General features: G+C 40.0%; 1 protein-coding gene across 1 annotated transcript; it reads left to right on the forward strand.

Annotated features, from left to right (window-relative positions):
* Positions 1 to 4662: 4662 nt before the first annotated feature.
* Positions 4663 to 21751, forward strand: LOC307055125 (dnaJ homolog subfamily C member 25; the record flags this gene model as incomplete). The annotated part of the gene is made up of 4 exons (XM_079707094.1): positions 4663 to 4995; positions 17383 to 17535; positions 19340 to 19810; positions 21398 to 21751. The coding sequence occupies 4 exons, from the start codon at positions 4663 to 4665 to the stop codon at positions 21518 to 21520; spliced, it is 1080 nt and encodes a 359-aa protein (XP_079563220.1). The 3' UTR covers positions 21521 to 21751.
* Positions 21752 to 23233: the final 1482 nt, after the last annotated feature.

Consider the following 23233-nt stretch of genomic DNA (forward strand, 5'->3'; position numbering starts at 1 on the left):
CACAACTAAGGAGCCCTCGAGACACAACTAAGGAGCCGGCAAGCCGCAACTAAGGAGCCCGTGAGCCACAAGGAAGGGGCCCATCTGCCGCAACTAAGACCCAACACAACCAAATTAAAAAAAAAAAGGGTTGTGGGGAAAACATGACAAGTGGGATAGCCCTGTGGCTGCACTTAGTAGTACATCCATTCCTACTGGATCAAGATGTAGGGCTTTTTACAAATGCTGTTGGATTCAATTAGCTGTTATTATTTTCTTGTATTACCCTTATCTGGTTTTGGAATCTATATTACACTAACTTCATAAAACGAGTAGGCAGGTTTTGAAAGTTGTCTATTTTTTTTGGTAACAATTTGTTCTTTTCAGGAGAACAGTCTGATGACTTTTTCAGTCATCAACAGTCTGATGACAGTCTGATGACTTTTCCAGTTTCCTTAATATTTATACAAGCACCACTTTTGGCATTTTATATATTTCTAGGAACTTTTGCATCCCATCCATGTTTTCAACTTACTATCTATTTGGTGGTTTTCCTAATATTTTATTCTAGATTCTGTTTCATGGGGTTTTCTACAATGAGAGAGATGAAATGAAACCTGAGCAGGTCAACACTTTTCAAACACATCGTCCACCTCTCTGAGTAGGGTAATTCTGTCCAGGATGTAGCACCCCCATGACTAGTCTATCATCTGACTCTTACCTGGCCTGGCTCTTCTGTGGTCCTCCCTGGTTGCCATCTAGTTTGTCTTACCTTCTCTCAGAGTACTAACCCCAGCTTAGGGATCCTCCTTGATGATGCCGGCCATGGTTAATAACCAAAAGGGGTAAAAGAGAACTCTAAGGGGTATAGAGGAAAGAAGTAGTAAATGCGTGCTTTATAGGTACAGGATTTCCTTCTGGAGTGATGAAAGTTTCTGAAACTAGATCCTGGTGATGGTTGCACAACTTTGTGAAAGTACTTCATGCCACTGGATTGTACACTCACTTTAAAATGGTATGCCTGAAACTAATATAATACTGCATGTCAATTATACATCAACATAAATACATACATACATACACTGGTTCAGATGGTAAATTTTGTTATGTGTACTTTTCTACAATAAAAAAAAATGAATCTCAGACTTGGGGCAAGAGCCTCCTCTGAGTGTCTTAGTTCCTTATTTATTTACATTTCCCTCAGTCACAGGGGTAGCAGCTACCCTTTGCATTTACTATTTAAAAAACTTTTTGTTATGTATAAACATAAAGGCTACCACCTTAGCCATTTTAAAGTGTACACACACTTTTGTTCCACAGTTCTAGAGGTTATAAGTCTGAAATCAAGGTGTTGGCAGGGTTGGGTCCTCTTGGGACCTCTGAGGGAGAATCTCTTCCATGCCTCTCTCCTAGCTTTTAGTGGTTGCCGGCAATCCTTGGTGTTCCCTGCCTTGTGGTAGCATAACTCCAATTTCTGCTTCTGGCTTCACATGGTTGTCTTCCCTGTGTGCACGTCTCTGTTTTCTCCTCTTATAAGGTCACTGGATTCAGTGACTTCATTTTAACTGATTACATCTGCAAAGACCCCGTTTCCAAATAAAGTCATATTCACTGGTACCAGAGGTTAGGACTTGAACATATCTTTTTGGGGAGACACAGTTCGACCCACAACAGGAGTCATCACCAATGTGGTGGCAAAGAAAACTGATGCCACACAGAGAAATCTGCACATAGACCTGTTTACTGGAGGGAAAAAAAAAGTCCCCTTTTCCTTTTCCAGCCTTGCAGTGTGCTTCAAGCACCCTCTACCGGCAAAGTTTAACATCCAGCCAGCTGGCAACAGGGAAATGTCTGCAGAGTGCTGTTCCCTGGGGCAAGGGATGATGGGCTTTGCAGCTCAGAGGCAATACATTCATAACAGCCACAGACTAAAGTTCTGTCTGCTTTGAAGTGAGCCTTCCCTACATTAGTTTTAGCTTGACTACGGAGCTCTAAATCAGCTCTGGGACTAAAACCTGGGAAGGGAAGAGTCCAAAGAGAGGAGATGCTTAGGCTAGGTCTGGTAGGTTATAGGAGGTTGGAAGGCCTTGAAGTGGGAGAGGGATGATATTTTAGGGAGAGGGACCAGTATGAGCAGAAGCAAAGCATGGGAGACCCTAGGTTGTTATGGAATTCTGAAAGCCACGTTAAGGTATTTGAACTCTAATCTGAGGGTGAAGTTGGGTAAGAGTAACATGACCAAATTTGTAATGTAGAAAATTTCCTTTATCTCCAGGCAGCACGGGAACTCCTTCTGTTTGGGAAGGAGAGCCCTGAACAGGCAGCAATGAGCTTCTATAGGAGGAGTGTGTGTGAAGGAAGTGGACTGGGAAACCTGCATAGCTGAAGAACCTCATGGGAGACAAGGTTCAATGCGAATCATCAAATGCTTCAAGTATGGAAACGACATGATCTGATGTGGAGATGGCTGGCATCCCAAGCACAACACGTCTCAATGAATGCGTCATCTTACACTGTAAGTTTGTGTTCCTTATTTCAGGAATGGCACCTGATTTCCTAATCTAGAAACCTTAGTGTTATCAGGACTCACTGCTCTCCTTCACTCCTCCAGAACCAATGATTAAATACTGCCCATTTTGCTTCATAAATGCGTCTCAACTTTTCTCCATTCTCAGTGCTACTACCTTGAAACACGCCTGTAGCATCTCTTACTTGGACTCTTATAACTGTCTCATAACAGTCTTCCTGATATCTCCCAGCTCATTTTCTCAGGCAGAGTAATTTTTCTGAAATGCAAATCTTAAGGTGTCACTTTATTACTTAAAAACTCTACACTGGCTCTCCATTGCTCTTAGGATAAACAGCAATTTCTTCAACATGGAACAAAATGACCCCTCATAATCTGGCTTGTTCCAGTTTCATCGCCTCCACTCCTCATCCCCCAGCCCCACCCCCATCCCAGCCATACGGGTTGTCTTTTATTTCTTGAAAAGCTTCACGTGGGACTTCCCTGGCGGTCCAGTGGTTAAGACTCTGTGCTTCCACTGCAGGGTTCCACCAGGGCACTGGTTCAATCCCTGGTCAGGGAACTAAGATCCCACATGCTACACTGCAGGCCAAAACCCCAAACCAAACCAAAACAAAAAAAGCCAAAACAAACAAAGAACCTTTAAAGTTCAGGTTGGGATATGAACCACAGGGGAAGGAGTGGCTAGAGGGAAGGGGGAGATGGAGATGGTATAATTAGCAATATGCCTATGACTGGGAAAATAAACTTGCTCTTTAAAAAAAAAAAATCACGTTTTTTTCCTTGACTGTCTCTTTTTCTCTTCTTGGTACTTACGCCACCACTCCCTTATCCCAAAACTTCTCCCTTACTCCCACCCCTCAAATTATCCTCTATTTTCCCTTTAAAGTCAATTTAGATGTTAATTCCTCCTAGAATAATTAGTCAATGACCCTAACACTTGTCCTTGACTCTGATAATTTCAAGTTCGGCAACTCTCCTATGTGTTTGCATTAATTCTGTTCTCTCTCTTTCCTATATCTATAATATACATATATGTGTATATAATATACATACACATATATAGTATGATATATGCTATATCATACTATATTTTTAACTTTATTTTGTTCCATTTTCTTAAAAGAATTTATTATTTCTTAAAGTTTATTTGCTTGTTTGTCTGTCATCCTCCACCAGAATATAAGCTCCTTGAGATTAAGAACCTTGTCTACCTTGCTCACCACTATGTCCTCAGAGCCTACAACAATGTCTAGTTCATAGTAAAGACTCAAGAGATATTTACTGAGTGAATGATAGAAACAACTTTCTTTGAGGTATATTCTTCATGTTGCTATAGAGTCCCATGCAATGTTTTGGACATAATATACTAAAAAAATGTTTATCTGAAATTCAGATTTAACTAAGCGACCTGCATCTTTTCTGGCAGTTGTACCCCCAGAACACATTTGAGAATACGTGGATACATTTTTGATGGTCACGATTGAGGTGGTGGTACTACTGGCATCTAGTGTGTAGAGGCCAGAGATGCTGTTAAACATCGTACAATGCATAGGACAGTCCCTACAAGGAAAAGAATTATCCAGGCCAAATGTCAATAGTGCTAAGAAACCCGTAACTAGATGGCCATGAACTTTAAGGCAGAGAGCGCCTAGAATCTCTAAGTTAAACTTCCTTTTGGAAAGGGAGAATGGAGCTAGTGAGACGGAGTCGGGGCTGAGACCCAGCTTTAAAACCCTGGGCACACATCTTGAGGCTGATAACCAGAGGGCAAGAGAGCCAGACTACCTACCAATGGCAGCAAACGAAGTCATGATGCCTAAAAGATTGCCTGGGAAGGGCACTGTGGACAGTAGAGCACTCTGCATACACTGGTTAAGTGCACCTCAGACACAGAGACATCCTTTAGGTCCGTCCAACTAAGGACAAATCCTCTGGGACTAGGAACGCGTTCACAGACACAGCGGAAGCAGCCGCGCGACTGAAGCGTCCTGCTCCCCAGCAACGGTCGTGACGGAAGTGGTTGAAGCAGCCGCGCCCGGTGCGCCTGCGCGGAGGCGCCGCGTGCTGACGTGGATCTGGGTCTAGCAGCCCAGCCGGGCGCGCGGTGGAGTGCCGGGGTGCGGCTGGGCTAGTGGAGCCGTGGCCCAGCCGGGATGGCGACGCCGATCGCTCCGCGCCGGGGAGCCGGCGCTACCGGCCGGCGCTGGTTGGTGCTGCTGCCGCCCCTGCTGCTGGCTGTGCTGCTGCCGCGGCCCGCGGCGGCCCTGGTGGAAGGGCTCTACTGCGGCACGCGGGACTGCTACGAGGTGCTGGGGGTGAGCCGCACGGCGGGCAAGGCGGAGATCGCGCGGGCCTATCGCCAGCTGGCTCGGCGCTACCACCCCGACCGCTACCGGCCCGAGCCCGGCGACGAGGGCCCCGGACGGACGCCGCAGAGCGCTGAGGAGGCCTTCCTGCTGGTGGCCACCGCCTACGAGACTCTTAAGGTAAGCCTGGGGGCGCGGATGGGCTGCGAGGACCCGCTGGCGAAGCGCGCGGCGTGGCCCTTTCGGCCCCTGGCCCGTGGAGCGAGGCTCCCTGTGACTCCGGCGCCGGGCGCGACCACCGCCACCACCCTTAGGATGCTCGCGCTTCCCCACGTGAGAGAGCGCATACGGCCCACTGACAAAGATGGGAACACCCTCGGTCTTGGAGGGCAGCCAGCCCCCTCCTTTTTGTTACAGTCTTTTTTATGCAAAGCTTTGGGCTTCTTACGATTTAGTGAAAATGTTTTAATAACGTGCAGCTCACTCTCGGAAAGCAGGGTGATTATTACCAAGATCTGTGATAGAACACAGGAAAGGGCTCCAGTGACGGTGAGATCGCCCGAATTTGAGATGACAGAAACTTGGTTTCTGGGGATGGTATTAATTGTGACATTTAGCTTGGGTTTAAGGATGTAGAAAAATACTAAGAAGAACACTGGATGTTTGACTCCGGCTCTGAACACCCCTGTATGACCTTGGATAGTGACTTAATAGGTCAGAGTACCTGTTTCTTCATAGGCACAATTAAGGCCATGATGCCTGCTCCACGGGTTGTTATGAGGTTAAATGATGAATGAGAAACCCCCTATACAGGACCTGCAAATAGGTGCTTAATGACTTGGGTTTCAAGACTGAGAATTTCTAGTAGGAAATATTTTGTGAGTATATGTGTAGTCATTTGCCAAAGGTTTTATTGAGTCTTGGGGGGATGGGGAGATTTAGCCTGATCCTGTTTTCTTCTGCTGGGAAAAGCAAACCATAAGAAATCACTAAGTACAAAACATATTTGGTGGAAGTGTTACTGCTTCAAGGGCCCCATCATGCTAATGCAACAGGAGTTGCAGTTGTAGGGTACTTTTTTCTAGCTTTTTTTTTTCTTTTCTTTTTGAGGCAGAGTTTTCCATGTTGCTGTATCGTCTGCTTTTAGTGACTACTTTGAGTGGGTATGCTATAATTTAACCATGGATTATGTTTCCAGGTTAGATTTCCAGAGCTGAAAATACTGAGTCAAGGAGTTAATGGCTTACTTTCCAGAGCACTTTGGATAATATGGAGTCATGAAATTCACTAAATTCTCACCAGCATTGGTGAGATGTAATTTTTATTGGCAGTTAACTGAGGAATGGGGTGGTTGGGAAAGTGCTGAGGCCAGAGGGCTTGGTTGCCTATTATTTGGGATAGAGAGTGATTGAGGAAAGACTTCAGAAAGATGGGAAAGAACTTCATTCAAGGCAGCCCAGCATGTGAAGCTCCAGTCTGCTTTTCTGCAGTGAGGAAAGATAGTGGTCCAGACGAGCATCCAGAAGGCCTGCCACTGGTCCTCCAAAGCCCGCGTGGCACAAGAGGGAGCACTGGGCAGGTGGAGAACTTCCAGAAGAGAGGCGGCAGAAACAGTGGCGACTGTTCCCTTCTGCTGGGGTTGGAGATGGGGAGATTTGGCATGAAAATGGTGAGCATGATAGTAAGAACTTTGAAAAAAAGTGCCAAGAAATAGAGACTATAGAAAATCTGGCTGGGAGGAATCCCAGGACTCTAAATATTCTTGCCCTTTTCTCGAAGAGACAAATTCAGAGGCTGATCTGGCTGTAATGTTTGCCTCTAAATGCTGCTACGAGTTTAGCACTGACTTGTGAGCTAATAAAAAGCTCAATAAAATAATGTGTCCACTCAAGAACAAGGAACTTTGAGGCAGTTAAAAACTAATATGTCTGGAGAAAGTAACACTTACTCTTGATTGGGACAGGTTTGCGGTAGCTGCAAATGCCTCCAAACAGGAAACTAGAATTGGAGTTGCACTGATGGAGGGTGGGAGAGAGCGTTCTATAGCTTCCCCAACCCCACTCATTATTACTGCAGGAGAACGGAAATTATCTGTGAGAGAAAAGGGGTGTCTGGGCTTGGTTTGGACCCATGGAAATCAGACTTAGTTGGGCTCTATGAAAACTCCCATGTTAAATTTATAGAGATAGATAGGGGTTCCACTTCCAAGTGGAACACCTTCAGAAACTTTTTAAAACACTTCATTGCAGATGCTCTCTCCTGGAATAAGGAAGAGGACTTTGACTTGCCATGTGTGGAAGAAGTTATTAAAAACAAACAGGGTCCTCTGATTTTATTGCTGTCATAATGGAGAATTGTGAGAAGGTTGCCAGAAGGTATCATTTCTGGGTAATGCAGAGATCTGATAAACTGCGGTCATCCCCTTGAGGCAACAGGGATGCAACCACTGTTTTGCTTGGATTATATCCACAGACTGGAAAGAGGGCTTGTGAGGGATAAGAGGTCCACCTGGCCTTTACTACGAGCAGGTCAGATAGAATAGTGGGAGAAGCTGATAAGTTCCAGTGGCTCTGGAATGAAGACGAGCCGCAGAAGCCTACCTGAAATTCCATATATCATCTCATGGGGGCAGCAACTGCAGACCTGGGACCGCATTTCATTTCTATTTGCTCTTTTTGTATAGACGCTATATATTTCTCCATAAAGAATAGCAATAAACCCTGTGAGAGCTGAAGAGGAGGGAGGGTCTTGGGAAGACTGTGTCCTCCTTCACAGCCACGTTCAGTTATTGCTGGCATGTGGAGGGAAAAGTTGATTCTACATTTGCTTTGTAGAATGCCCAGATAGATTCCATCTCTGGAACAGTGCATCTAACAGAAATTGTTTCTTTTGTGAAATCGGAAATAAATTAGTTGTAAGTTCATTGGAGCCAGGAGCCTTTTTTCTCTCCCCATAATTTTTTGATAACCTTCTTAACTTCTTATTCTTGGTCTGTTCAAGTCTCTTAGCATTTTTAACATGTATGATATAAAAAGCTATATTATATGCTTATTATAATCTTACAGTGGTGTTCCATCAAAACTTATAACAACCAAGCATCTCTGAATGACCAAAATGAGAATATTATTTGTGTAAGATATAGTGGATTTATGACTCTGAAGTTGTCTTGGTTAAATAAATGCCTCTGAGAGAGAGTTTAGATGCAAATTGTTAAAAAATAAGGATACTAACATGATTTAAATGCAGTTGGTCAGACAAGGAGATACTATCACAGTTGGTCATTGTTTTCATAGCAACAGAGATTCTACCTGTGAATAGAGAGATTGAGAAAAACCAGAAAAAGAAGGATGGGTAGTAATGGAAGGCAAAGGGACTTGTCAGATGCTTTTACCAAGTCATGCTTAGTTCATATTCTCAAATAACTTAAACCTCTAGATCTCAGCAGGACTTGAAACCATTATGATTTCACACACTGCTTTATATTTGTTTCATAATGTGAGTTAAGACGATGAAATAACTATTTAGTGTATTTGACTACTGGGGATTCAGGGACACATGGACTTTGGAAGTTAAGTAAACAGACTCTCACTCTCTGTGTCAACATTGGATCTTTTCATGTGGATATAGCACTTATCACACTGCACTGTATATCCTGAGTGGCCCTTCTCCCCTCTCCACTAAACTTCATTTTTGCATGTATATCCATGGCACCTAGCACAGTGTCTGGCACATAGATAATGAATGCTTGTAAAATAAAAACTCCTATCTGGAGATAGATTCAGATAGGATGGAAATCAAAAGTGGATTTCTGGCGTTTTGACATTGTTATGTGAAGCCTACTTTGGCATTTTATCCCAAATTAATTGTAGTTTTAAAGAGTGGTACAGATAAAGTAGACTGGATGGGTATGAATGAAAAATTCCTGCATGAGAGAAAAATTATACTTCTGTTTTTAAGGAGAAATTATTTTCTCAGGGTTTTTGAGAACATTAATTATTTTTGATATAGATACAAACTGGATGAATTAGATAAAATGAGAAGGATGGCATAGAAATAAGCAGATGAGGGAATAGGTGGTAAGGATGCACTTAGAAAAACTGTAATTGGTAGAAAATGGTAGAGTTTGACAGCATTTTACAAGATCATGAGAGAAGAACATGGAAAAGGTCTTGGAGGTATTACTGGCGTGCAGGTTATCTGATAAATTGAAGGGATGCGTAGAGAGAGCTTTATGCTCCTCCAGCCTTGTCTTGGCAGGGAAGTCACAGGAACATGTCAGTTTCTTTTTGCCAGTCTGGTTGATGTGGCAGGGCTTTAGCACTTAAGAATGATTTGACAAAAAGGGGATTATGAACTTCCAGCCCTGTTATGGTTACTGTTTATTGTACTCCCTTTGTATATTCGCTTAACCCTTTCTCTAACTGGTACTGACATAGGTGCTGGGGGAGGAGACCATAACAATGAAAAAGGCACAGTTCCTGCCTTTAAGCTTTTAATATAAGAAGGATACAGATACTTATTGTTTGGTTATTATTTATCTAAGTTATATAATAAAAACGTGTAGATTATATTGCAGCACTGAGAGAACACAATTATTTCTTCTCAGGGGATTGGAGAAGAATGTACTCTTTGATCTGGATCTAGAACAGTCACCAAGGTTGACTGTGGAGGGACATTTCTGGTAGAGAAAGGTCTTGATCCACGAAAACATGGAGTCATGAGTGTGCAAGGCTAGTTCCAGGAATGAGATGTAGGATCACTTTTATTATGCTTTTCCCAGGGACTCTTCGTTTTGGAGGAAAGAAATTAACTGCATTTATTGGCATTACTATTTTTCTTTTCCAGCATCGATCCAGATTTTAATCAGTCATTCATAATAATTGGGTATTCATAAAACTAATAGAAATGATGTAAATTTCTATTACAGTTGTGAGGCTGATAAACAGCCAAGTTAAGTAAGCTTGATGACAGATAATTTTCATTTCACATGCCAACTGTAATTGGTCTCGACTCCATGTAGCACTTGTAAATCTGGGGGCCTTGTCTGGGTTTAGTGGAAAAGATGACATGTTAAACTGTTCTCCCATGGGCCCAGAAGAAGGGTGTGGTACCTTATGTGCCACATTTGCTATTTCTGCTGTGAACCCTTAAGTGTTGTTTATTTTTTACTCATCCCTTAAAATTTCACCTGTTATTCCCTACTTATGGCCAAGGTTGATTATACACCAGATGTGTTTAAATCTAGTGCTGTGACTACCTGACACATGATGGTATCAACAACCCATGAGAGCTTTTTTGAGTAACACAAAAACTACTGAGTTGATATAATTCTAGCCAGAAACCAAGCACTTGACGTTTTAATTTTGCTTGTGCAAATTTATCATGGGTAAACAATATTTTGAGATAGTCACAGCACAAAGACCCTTACTGTATTTTTAGAGACCGTAGGGGATCTACTGTTTCTAGGTTAGAAGCCTGTCAGGTGCATGGTAGGGAGAATGTTTCAGGAGACTGGAAATAGTTTGGGATCGACCCTTCAAGCTGTGTTCAGGCATGTGAACCTTATGTATTGAAGAGTTACCAGAGGTTTTAAAGTGCATAAGTAACACAATCTGATGTTTGTTTCAGAAAGAAGGTTCTGGGAACAATATGGAAGATGGGTTGGGGGAAGGCAGGAAGGTATTCATGGCTGAACTCATTTTATTTCCATCTTAGTCTTCTGGAATCTCATCATTCCTCTTTGGTAATATAAGAATCTCTTATTTGGTTCATTTCTCATTCCTTAATTTTGCTTCTTTTAAAGCTATGGTCACATTTTTCTTCTTTCTTCATTGTTGGCTATCCTTACTTCCTCGTCCCCCTTTCATTTAAACAGTCATAGAATGACATGTGCATCAGCACACGTTCTGGAGCTGTTCTTTGTAAGATGAATAGTGATGTTCTAAGCATCAGATCAGAGGGCTGCTCTTCCTTTTGGAACTATTTGTGGCATTTGATGTTGACCACATAGTTCTTTAAGCTGTTCTCCCTTGACTCCCTTCATGTAATTCTCTCCCCTTTCTCCAAGCTTTCTAGCCATTTCTTTTAGTCTGTATTTCTTTTCCTCTGCCTTCACCATAAACATTGCATTTCCTTAGAGTCCTGTCCTTTGGGTACTCTTTTCTTTTTATTTTCTAAGCTTGTCCTGATGAAACTCAACTACATCCTTGACAACCCTGAAATCCGTGTATTCTCTAGGTTCGTATTTTTCAATTGTCTCTCATTTGTAGCACAGGTACCCAAAATTATACATGAAACTAATCCTGTTTTCTTTGTTAAAGCATACATTTTAAAAGAGGTTGACTCTTGTACAAATACAAAATGAACATGTGTCAAAGATTTTATTTAACTCATTAATTAATGAGGGAACCAGTAAGATATTAAAACCGGTTCAAAAGAGGAAAAGTGCCACACAGTTTACAGTCAAGACAAGGAGTGCTGAAATGCCTGTAATACTGGTCAATATGACAAGGCAGTTATCAGTTTCCTTAATTCCACTGGTCACAATTTGTCTTTTTGTGACTAAGAATTATTTGCATTACTTCCAGTTTTCTACAAGTTACTTCTTTCTCTACAAAGTTAAAATAGACTTTTCAAAGACAAATAAAGGCACACCCCTCCTACAGGAATCGATAATCCTTGGAGGCTCCAGGCATTGAAAAGCTATCCAGTAATTTTCTTTCCTCCCCATTTCAAAATCTTCCACAATCTTCTCCACACTTGCTGTCCTCTTCCTTTATTCTTAGAATAACATGGTTCACACAGTGACTATAATTAGAAACATCACTATCATGCTCAACATGATTGATTCCTGTACCCCTTTCATCACTAAGTCCTATTTGTTCTTAGTCTCTAAAATCTGTTTCTCCCTCATTCCTTTCTTTACAATTCTATCAGAGTTATCGTCCAAAAATATACACTTCTACTCAATGCTATTTATTTTTCTCATACTTGAAAACATTTTATGTTTGAATAGCACAGACAGTAACACCCTAACACTTTAGCATGGCATATAAGATCCCCTGTGGTTCTTATCCAAACCTATCTTCCTGGCCACAGTTACTACTCCTTTCTTCCCTAAACTTCCCCAGTGCTTAAGCTTCACTGAATCTGTTCTATACACTGATGCTTCTGTACCTTAACACTTGCTGTTCCCCTTGCCTGGAACAAATTTTACCACATCTTACTTGCTTTTCAGGATCTAGCACTCATTTCATGTCTTCTGTGAATCCCATTACCAGTGGTCTCAGGCACAGTTAGTCCTTAGTACATTGAATTGTGCTCTTCTTGCTTGCTAGATTCTTCTTGTAGATGGGAGAGTTGTTGAGGCCAGGTCCTTAATTTATTTGTTTTTTTATCCTCCTTTGTGCTCAGCACATGGCTTAAGGCCCTGCATAACTATTTTCTGAACTGAAAATAACTAAGGTTTTTTAAAGCTCAGGTAACCAAGTAGATGGTAATACCGTTAACTGAGACACAGGAGCAGATGTGGGTTTTGAGCATGTTGAATCTGAGATATTTATGTTACATTTAGGAAATGTTCAGGAGGTATCTGAAAATAGTAGGAGCAGGGAAAGCAGATCTGAGTGTCACTCGTATATGATATATAGGTGATACTGCAAATGATGGAAGTTGCTGTGACCACATGTAGACTGAGAAGAGAAGATGTAGAAGATAGTTGCACGAGTGGCTGGTGGGTAGGGAACAGGAAGAGAAATGAAAACTCAGAGCAGTTAACTTTCTTCCTCTTTAGTAGGGTGTAATGGCCTGGAAAAAAATTTAGGGGAACAGATGTTATTTTTTTAAAGGATCATTTGTATGTGTATTTCTCTTAAAAACAGGATTACTATATATATTTAAGAATGAACTATTACTATATTTTCATATATTATTGATTCTTGGCCTTTGCCATCCTAAATGGTTTCTGTTATTTGTACAATCGAAGATTTTTAATGTGAACCTGGCTGCAATATCTAATTATTGCAATTTATGTTTATTGAAATCAAACAATTCATTATTTCTTTCAAGGACAAGAACATAATATATTTTTGCCTCTGGGGAGGGGGGGAATGATCATTTTCATAAGAGAAGGAAGGATTCAGTGCTTTCTTTGCTTGTGGGTTTCCTCTTGTTCACTTTTGATCTAGATATTGGTGGTTATGTTCCAGTCCTCCTGCATATGCCCAAGAGGATTGGGAGTGGAGTGGACACCAGCAGAAGCACCATTTTTTCCTGTAGAGATTAGAAACAAGGAGCTTATTGCCCTGCTTGTCAAGGCTCAGGACAGAGAGGAGGAAGAAACAAGTATAAAGGTTTTGGTTTTGGAAAGAAGTTGGAATCTCCTGACCCTGGGACCTTAAGATCCACAAAATTGCTGAAAGAAAAAGTACTACCTTATTGAAAGGTAAGATATTACACTGTTTTAAGGTTTAAGCTATTTTAGCCACATTAGCATATCTTCATAAGCTATGAAATCAAGCAGTCATTTCTGCCAAGCCCAAGTTTTTGTGGCATAATCACCCATCTTGCCTTCCTGGTGAGATGGAGACCTGTGTGGCTGGAGAGATGTCTAGAGTGAGGGAGAGCCTTTACAAAATTTCATTCAGTTTTGAAATGATATTTATTGAATGCCAGGCACTGTGCTAGGCCTTGGATATACAGAGATTAAGGAATCACCCTATCTGCCTTCTAGAAGTTCTCATTCAAGGAAAAGAAAAAAACTGATGATTACAATGTGATAAGTGCTATAATAAATAGGTAATAAGTGTAATAAGAGTGGTCTAAATCTGTCTACTAATGTTTATGTTCTAAAGGATTAATAGGAGCCCATGAGGTTGGAAGAAAGGCATGGGCATTTGAGTTAAAGTGAATTATCTGTTCAGTCATAGATATAAAAGAGCATGCTGTACTTGAATAACACACCAAATTCCAGAAATTGCTATCCGAATGTTTGCTATGGGCAAAAGAAGGGAGAGTGATAAGATGTTTCTTAAGTAGGTAAGTTTGGGTCAGTTATGGAGGCCTTGTTGCATGACAAGGAAAATTGAACTTACCTTACTAGACACTGGGAAGCATTGGACAGAACAAACAAAAAAACTGTGAGGCTACTTTAGTCCCAAGATGGGTAGGAGAAAAAATAAATACATGGTATTAAAAATAAATTTATGGTAAAAATATGTAAGAATGTATGTGAAACTCTCTAATTGGGTCCCAGTCTGTCTTTTCTTTTTTGCTAATATTCCTGGTATCCTGTGTTCTTATTAGGTTGATTCTAAACTTAGTAGGCTACTGAAGAGTAGGACTTTGACTTAGATTGTTGAGAATCCCTAACTCTTCAATTTGTGCCAACCTTGAACAACCTTGTAAAGTGTATTATGCATGCCTCAGCCTAAAATCCATTTTCTTCATTCTGGAGAGAAAGCTTTAAACACATTAAAGAAAGAAGATTGTGGCTGAATAAATGCTGTAACAAGGAGATCGCAGACCTTCTTGTCTCTAATCATGACCAAAACAGGGTCATGAAATTATGGTGGCCCCAAGGAAAAGAAAACCATTCTAAGAGAAGTCAGACTTGACCCTGAAACCTTTTACAGGGATGAGGTAGTCTGAGGACTCATTACAGAGGGCCGTGAATAGACCCTACAGGCTCTGGTTACAGTAGAGAGGCTAGACATAAGGTATAAATTTTGGAGTTGCTGGTACTGGAGCATTAGCTGACCATCCTGTTAAATGAAGCTCTGGACTTGATGAAGTCACAAATCTAGGGACCAGTGAGAAGATGGTGACTCTGGGGGAAGATATGGGTGAAAAGCTTGAAGAAGGATATCTGCATTCTATGGACTGTGACCTTCACTAAGATAAGAGAACAAACAAGAGAACAGCCACTAGACGCATGACATTCACAGAGCAGATTTCATTGACACTCACAGATCCTGCTGTATACTTCAACCGGGAGGAGTACAGACAGTCAGAATGGGCAATGGACTGTGCAGAGATAGTGATGCTGGAGGACTGTAGGAATCTCATCTCAGGGGGGCAGTTAGTTTCAAAACTACTTGTAATCTAGTTGGAGCAAGGAGAAGAATCGTGTTTGAAGAAATACATTTCAAAAAGCATCTGCCAAGATTGGGAGGCTGAGTTTAAAAGGCAACGAATTCAGGCCAAAAGCAGAGCATATCTATAAAATTAGCCAAAAGGGCAAAAAAATGGAGAGAGAATGGAAAAATTCTCAAAGGATGTCTTGAAGTACTCAGAATGAAATACATCAAGGGACACAGGCTTTAGTCTTCAGAGCTATCTGTATGACCTGTAACGTTTTACCCTCTTAAGGTTAGAAACTCTAGAATATGATGATGGCTTATAGGAGGAATAATGGACTGACAGTTGAGGCGTGTGGCACGCAGCTTGCGGGATCTCAGTTCCCCTACCAGGGATTGAACCCAGGCCATGGCAGTGAAAGGCTGAAATCCTAACCAGTAGGCCACCAGGGAACTCCCGAGAAAATCTTTTCTAATGGAAGAGAACATACAAGGAGTGAATTTGAAAATAATATCAGCCTGAGCTCAGCTTTCCTTATATAATAGATGATTCGCATATTGGCCCTCCATACAGTGCCATGGAATAGACTTTAAATATATTTACATCTAATTATACTAGATACTACTTCATCTAGCTTCAAATTCTAGTCAGAGGTAAAAAATATTTTGAATGTAATGAGTGTAAGAACTGTTACTGAGGGCTTCCCTGGTGGTGCAGTGGTTAAGAATCCGCCTGCCAATGCAGGGGACACAGGTTTGAGCCCTGGTCCGGGAATATCCCACATGCCGCGGAGCAACTAAGCCTGTGCGTCACAACTACTGAGCCTGCGAGCCACAACTACCGAAGCCTGCATGCCACAACTACTGAAGCCCGTGCACCGAGAGCCCATGCTCTGCAACAAGAGAAGCCACCGCGACGAGAAGCCTGTGCACTGCAACCAAGAGTAGCCCCCGCTCGCCATAACTAGAGAAAGCCCACTCACCATAACTAGAGAAAGCCCACTCACCATAACTAGAGAAAGCCTGCGTGCAGCAACGAAGACCCAACGAAGCCAAAAATAAGATTAAAATAAATTAAAAATAAATAAATTTATTTTTTAAAAAAAGAACTGTTACTGAGAATGTGCTCATTCAAATTCAGAATTCTTAATAGAAAATATATAATGATATTAATGGGTACAGGAAGGATTTATCATTAGCAAACTTCTTATTTTAAATCTAAGAAACAGCATATTGGAGGACTCGGGAGGAGGCCCTGAACAGACAGACCCCAGCGCCTCTGTGGTAACAAAGCACTAAGTGCAGATTTTGAAATGTTTAGCTAATAATCTGCAACTTTATGAATGTTGAATAATTAATTTATCATAGAAAGAAGTCATCTAGGTTAAAGAAAGATTTTTTTTCATAATGGTTTATGTTGTATTCACTTATAGAGAGTAAAGAATTTGCTGTAGTTTTAGTCTTTAACATTTTTTGGAAACAAGACAAGCTAAAAAATAGGTTTCCTGTGGGATTAAAAAAAAAAGCAAATCATAACCTAGTTTGGTAGCTTTTCAACCTATGTAGCTCAGTAAAAGACTGGTGTTTATACCTTTTAGAAACTGATTAAAATTAGAGAAGGTTTTAAGAAATGCTTTATTTGTGACCATTTGAGCAGCATTTCAGAATGCTATAATTTTTTCAACATGTTTGCATGATTAAGAAAGAGCTATATATTACCTTATTTATGAACTGGGCTGTGAAAATGTGTTATAATAGTGAAATACTACATATTTTTAACCTGTTTTTGTATACTGTATGTCATCTGATATACAAAATAACCCTGTAAAATTAGTAGGGCAACTATTAATATGTCTAATTTATGAGTGAAGAAGAGTGAGGCTCAGAGAAGCTAAAATTTTTGCCTGATATCACAAAGCTAGACTTTGACCATTATACTGCATCGATGTCTCAATGTTTCCTTGGGATGAGCATAATTCAATTTTGAGGGCATAGACTGGTTTTGTCTACTTTTTTGTTGTTTTAATCGTTGCTTTCAAAAGAAAACCTTCTATACAAGGTTGGGACATGATTGTGAATATCTACAACAGAGATAAACATTCTTTTTTTTCTATCAACAGTTACTGAGAGTAGGTGTCAACATGCTCTTAAATTATAAGAACACGGCGACATCCTTATTAGCACCACAGCACTGGCTAAAAAGGCATGGTTCATTGCTACTGAAGTGTTTTTATTTTTTCCAGGAGGACTAATACTCCTCAAGAATTTGAGGAAATTTTTTTATTATGCCTTATACCTAGTATTAAAGTTCTGGAAACAAATTTGTGTGTCCCTTTTTGGAATTATGGGAAATTTTTTGATTTTAACAGTTTGTTCTCTTATTCAGATTGATTACATAATTACAAAACTCTAGATTTGACTTTAACAGATTATTAACTAAGACCATTTTATGAGCTGTCCTATGAAACTGGATATCTTTGTTATTTTACAGGATGAAGAAACTCGAAAAGATTATGATTACATGCTGGATCACCCAGAAGAGTACTACAGCCATTACTACCACTACTACAGCAGGCGCTTAGCCCCTAAAGTGGATGTGAGAGTTGTGATTTTGGTCAGTGTGTGTGCTATTTCAGTGTTTCAGGTGTGTATTGATGATGTGTGTATCTATGTGCAGGAGTGCACACTGGCTAGTGCTAGTCGTTAAAACTGAACTAGAAGTACCTTTTTGTAGAATTTTATTTCCAGGTGAGATTAATTTTTTGTATTAGAAAAATATTTATTTAACCAATTGATAACATTGGAATCTTTGTTGGCAGGCAATCTAAGAAATCATGAATGTCATTATATAACTGTCAAAAACAAACAAACAAAAAACTCAGATCTTTTTCTCGTTGCCCCCTCTAGAGTATTTTCCATATAACAGCCAGACTGAATGCCAACTAGACCATATCATTTACAGGTGACCCTTGAACAACATGGGTTGGAACTGCAGTGGTCCACTTACACACGGGTTCTTTTCACTAACTGCAGTGCCGACCCGCAGCAGTGCACCTTCTGAGGTTGGCTGAATCGGAGGATAGGGAGGAGCCGTGCATACGGACGGCCAACCATACGCTGCACTCAGACTTTGCACAGGGTGGTGCCCCCCCGCATTGTTCGAGGACCAAACTACCTTCATAGGACTTTTCAATGATTTCCCATTAAACTTGGGGGAAAATGCCAAACTCCTTAATATGGCCTAACAAGTCCTGGCACCTACCCGCCAAATGCCAGGAGTGTAGAGCTTGCCATCATTGTAACAAACAAAAATGTCTCACACATTTCCACATGACGGCTAAGGGCACTCCTGCTCAGTATGAGAACCACTGAAATAGACTAAAAGTGCTACAGTAACTTTTTATGTTGTTTTAAAATATCACAGAAATACAAGTTTAGCCTGAAATGAGTTTTCCCTACTATTATTCCTCAACTAACCACCCCTATCATATCCTCCTCTAGAAGAAAAAAGTGACTGGAATGAAGCAATTTGCTAGTTTCAGAATTACTTCTCCAGTTTAATTCCCAGAAATGAAATTCAATCGATATGACAAAAGAATGCCTATTGAAAACTAAAGGTGTATATTTTAAACGTATCAGCTTTTGTAGTGTTGCCTTTTCAACAGGGAGAGGAAGGGCAACTTTGCTTTTCTGTTTTAGATAACGTAATACCCTAGTCCCTTTTTTTTTTTTTTTTTTTTTTTTGCTATTCCTAATAGATTGCTACTATAATATTTCAGGATATTATTGGTACAACTGCTGTATTTATTCAGTAAAATAGCTGAAATGTGTGGAGGTACTATATGAGGAGAAGGACTTTTTCTGATAATAAAACCCTTTGTGGTTGAATATATTTATGAAGTGACTTAATGTCTTCCTGTCCAAATAAGTAAAGAGTTCAAACATATTTGAATCTTTCAGTTCAGAATGTGATGAGCATTACTGTGGTATGTGCAGATGGTTTAGAGTTGCCCGAGTCTATACCCAGGGATTTTTTGAAAGAAACTCCTCACCAGCTAGTTTTACCATTTGATTCTTCCTCCAGTAAGTAGACTGCAACCTTTAAAAAAAATAGAAGAAGAGGGATTTCTTAGTTGTGATCTAGGGAAGAGTCAAATGGTAAAGATGTGAAATCAACAGGTGTGATGTGATTCCACCGATCCATCCTCTGATCCTGGGTGTCTCCTGTGGAGAATCAGTGGCTTTTTGGCTCAGCTCAGGGCTTATCTGACTTATCAGGCCTGGAGATCCCGTGTCCACATGGGCATTATTCAACTGTATCTTCAACTTACAGAGTAAGATATTGAGGTCCCTGTTTTTAATCAGAATAGGTTTTGGGGGGGCATTGTGTTCACCAAGATGAATTTTGGTAATAAAAATGACCCAGTTTTCTTTGTTAAATATTCTAGTTTTTCAGCTGGTGGAACAGCTACAACAAGGCAATCAGCTACCTGGCCACAGTGCCCAAGTACCGTATCCAAGCCATGGAGATTGCCAAGCAGCAGGGATTGCTGAGAAAAGCCAAAGAGAAGGGCAGAAACAAAAAGTCCAAAGAGGAAATTCGTGACGAGGAGGAGAACATCATAAAGAACATTATAAAAAGTAAAATAGATATAAAGGGGGGCTATCAGAAACCCCAGTTCCGTGACCTTCTCCTGTTTCAAATTCTCTTAGCTCCCTTTCACCTGTGCTCATATATAGTCTGGTATTGCCGGTGGATCTATAATTTTAACATCAAAGGCAAAGAATATGGGGAAGAAGAAAGACTATATATCATACGTAAATCTATGAAGATGTCAAAGTCTCAGTTTGATAGTCTAGAAGATCATCAGAAAGAAACTTTTCTTAAACGGGAGCTTTGGATAAAGGAGAATTATGAGGTGAGTAATTACTGTAACCTCCCTTACCAACTTAAAGCTAGGTGTGTGACAAGGGATCACAGAAGTGTGCTCAAATTTCTGAAATCGGAGAGTTAAATGTAGAAAGATCTTACTTTTGTTGACTGTCTGACTATATTTAGTAGTGGAACAGTGGGTTTTTAACCTATAATTTGTCTTTTTAAAAGATGAACTTCAGGGCTTCCCGGTGGCATAGTGGTTGAGAGTCCACCTGCCGATGCAGGGGACGCGGGTTCGTGCCCCGATCCCGGAGGATCCCACATGCCGCGGAGCGGCTGGGCCCGTGAGCCATGGCCGCTGAGCCTGTGCTCCGCAACGGGAGAGGCCACAACAGTGAGAGGCCCGCGTACCACACACAAAAAAAAAAAAAAAAAAAAAAAAGATGAACTTCAAATACTTTAATTTACTAATGCTAAAAATTTAAAGTATGGTCTAATTTGTTGTGTTAAACTGTACTATGATTTGCCAGAATGATTTGGCAAGTAGATATATTCAGCCTACTTATAAAGAACATAAAAATGGAAGGTAACATGGTAGCTCCTAAATTATTTGATAAGTTTTCACTTTTAAGTAATTGAAGCTGCCCACCACTATATAGTAAACTCTGTCATAGAGTGCTATCCTGGGCTGAATTATCACGGTATTACATGAGGTCATCTTAGTTGTTACTTCCTGAAATTTGGAAGTAAAATAATTTCTTTCTGAAATTTGATATGGCTGTGAAATTGGTTATGAAAACTTGTCCATTTAGCTTCAACTGATATACACGAAAGGTTACAGGAATGAAAGATGTTCTTTGTTCTTAACCTCTGTGGTTTATTTAACCTTCTTTGGGAACTTTAGTTAAAAATATTTTGAAAGGGCTTCCCTGGTGGCGCAGTGGTTGAGAGTCCGCCTGCCGATGCAGGGGAAACGGGTTTGTGCCCCGGTCTGGGAAGATCCCACATGCCGCGGAGCGGCTGGGCCCGTGAGCCATGGCCGCTGGGCCTGTGCGTCCGGAGCCTGTGCTCCGCAACGGGAGAGGCCACAACAGTGAGAGGCCCACATACCGCAAAAAAAAAAAAAAATTTGAAAAACCAATAATTATCATTGAAGATAAAAGTAGTTGTAAGTTCAATTTGGAGACAAATGTATTTATAAGGTCACTTTGTTCCTTGGTTAGGATCAACAAAACTGAAGGTCATCTGTTAGTTACAGAGTACCATGTTAGAAAAATAAAGTGTTGCTTCTTTAATATTGGACATTAGTCGTAGAGAGGAAATGTTTAAACCCTTTAAACTCAGCTTATATATGATTTCAAGGAGGAAAAGAATGTATTTCCAGGTTACAGAAATCAGTGAAAAAGATTACTAGTTCTTGCACAAGTTATTCTTTTTTATTTAACATTGAACATTAAAGTGCTTAATTGCTTAGTAATCTTAGATGCATGGTTTTCAGAAGACAAACCAACACATTCACTGGAAACTTTTACCTAAAGTTATATTTGAAAAAATATAAACATGCCATAAAGCTAATGACAAATGTTTCTCTTTGGATTGTCAAGTCAGTTTATATTATTTATACTTACAGGTCTACAAACAGGAACAAGAAGAGGAACTAAAGAAAAGATTAGCAAATGACCCTAGATGGAAGAGATATAGGAGGTGGATGAAGAATGAAGGGCCCGGACGGTTAACGTTTGTGGATGACTGAAGATTGCTGGAATGCTACTATGCCAAACCTTAATTGTGATACTATTTTCATAACTGAATTATTTTAGAAATGTACTGACTGTTCCTCAGCAGTAACTAAAATTCCTCAAGTATTTGATTAAACAGAATAATGTAGAAATTTAAACTTTCCCTTCAAACTTTATACATAAGACATTTATGACTGTTCAATTTTTATAATCAATTTGTGGATTTTGTTAAAAGGTTTGACATGAAGATTTATTAGTTGCCATTTAAAAATTTTATATGTTTGGTTAAAAAATTTGACATGAAAATTTATTAGATACCATTTAAAAATTTTATGTGTTAAGTGTTTATTCTTCAAAAGTGTTTCCTTATTTTGTTATAGTGCTACATTTTTCTGCTTTCGTGGCCTCTAATAGTTTCACAAAACATAAAAATTATAACAGCATTTAATTACATTTTTGAGTGTCTTTCTAGACACAGACTTCTTCAGCAAAATGATTCAACTATCATGTCATCTTTATGACAGTCATTATAGATTTGAAATATGTTCAAAGTGTCTCTCTAGGAGAGTCTTCTGCTGGACTGTCTTTATAATATCTCCTCCCGGTCATAGTATTCTTACTAAGATCAGAAACTCTCCAGGAGAGTGAATCTACCTTCATGTCCTTGTAGGATGATCTTGATTACAGTCATTATAGGACTATAACTGTATTCTCAAACATTTCTCCAGAAAGAACCTTGTAAGAAGGTCTTTTGTACCACAGTATTGCTTTTTTACCCCCCTTCAATTTAAAAAAAAAAAAGAGCCAAAATAGTGTCATGAAAAGTTCATATATTATGAAGTCCTTGAGTGGTGAAAAATCCATTTTATGTGAGCATATTTACATGCATATAAACCAGAAAGAAGAGGTGCATGGCTGTGTGCTGTTCTATCAAACAATGAAATGTAACTGTTTTATACGTGTGAAAGTGAAAGTAATTCACACGTAATTTGACTGAATCAAGTATGATACTGCAGCAAAGTATCGAAACACATTCATGGTAGTGAATCAATACTCCTGTTAAAAGACATATCCCAGTCCATCATATTAATAAAACGGTTGCAATATATCACAAGTTTGTTGGTATGACATTTTAAGTCAAAGATTAACATATTGCTTTTGTATTATATAAAAGACATAGCATAAAAGTGTAGCATAGTAGCTATGCAGAGTCTGTTTCTACTCAAAGTAAACTAGTCCTTTCAAGAGCTCAGCCCAAATATGTGACACATACAAAGATGCAGGACCCTCCTTGCTAATATAGCAAAAGGCCTGAGGTGGGTTATTTAGCCTGTGAGTGAAGGCCTCAATTCCTCATTAGAAAATTAGGGGAGGAGTTTGACCAGATTATCACTAAGGCCTTTTGCAGCTCTAAAATTCTGAAATTATATAATATTTATATTTTTGTAAACTTCAGATGAAAGTGTTTTATGCATCCATTCTTTTTTGGGAGGGTGGAGAAATTACAGTGCTAAATTGTAGGAAGCTGTGCTTCAAACCCCAAATGCCCAACTCTAAACCATAGGTAAATAATGCCTTTGAAAAGTGCTGCGGTTGCAGTCAGTAACCCCTGTCCCAGTGAAGATGTTACCACACACGTGCCACACAACAGCATTATCACCTAAGATTAGACGTGGGTACCATATGTTATTGCAGACCAGAAAGAAATGGAAGCTCTTGCCCTTGTG

The sequence above is a fragment of the Hyperoodon ampullatus genome, assembly GCF_949752795.1.
Source record: "Hyperoodon ampullatus genome assembly, chromosome: 6".
Taxonomy (NCBI): domain Eukaryota; kingdom Metazoa; phylum Chordata; class Mammalia; order Artiodactyla; family Ziphiidae; genus Hyperoodon; species Hyperoodon ampullatus.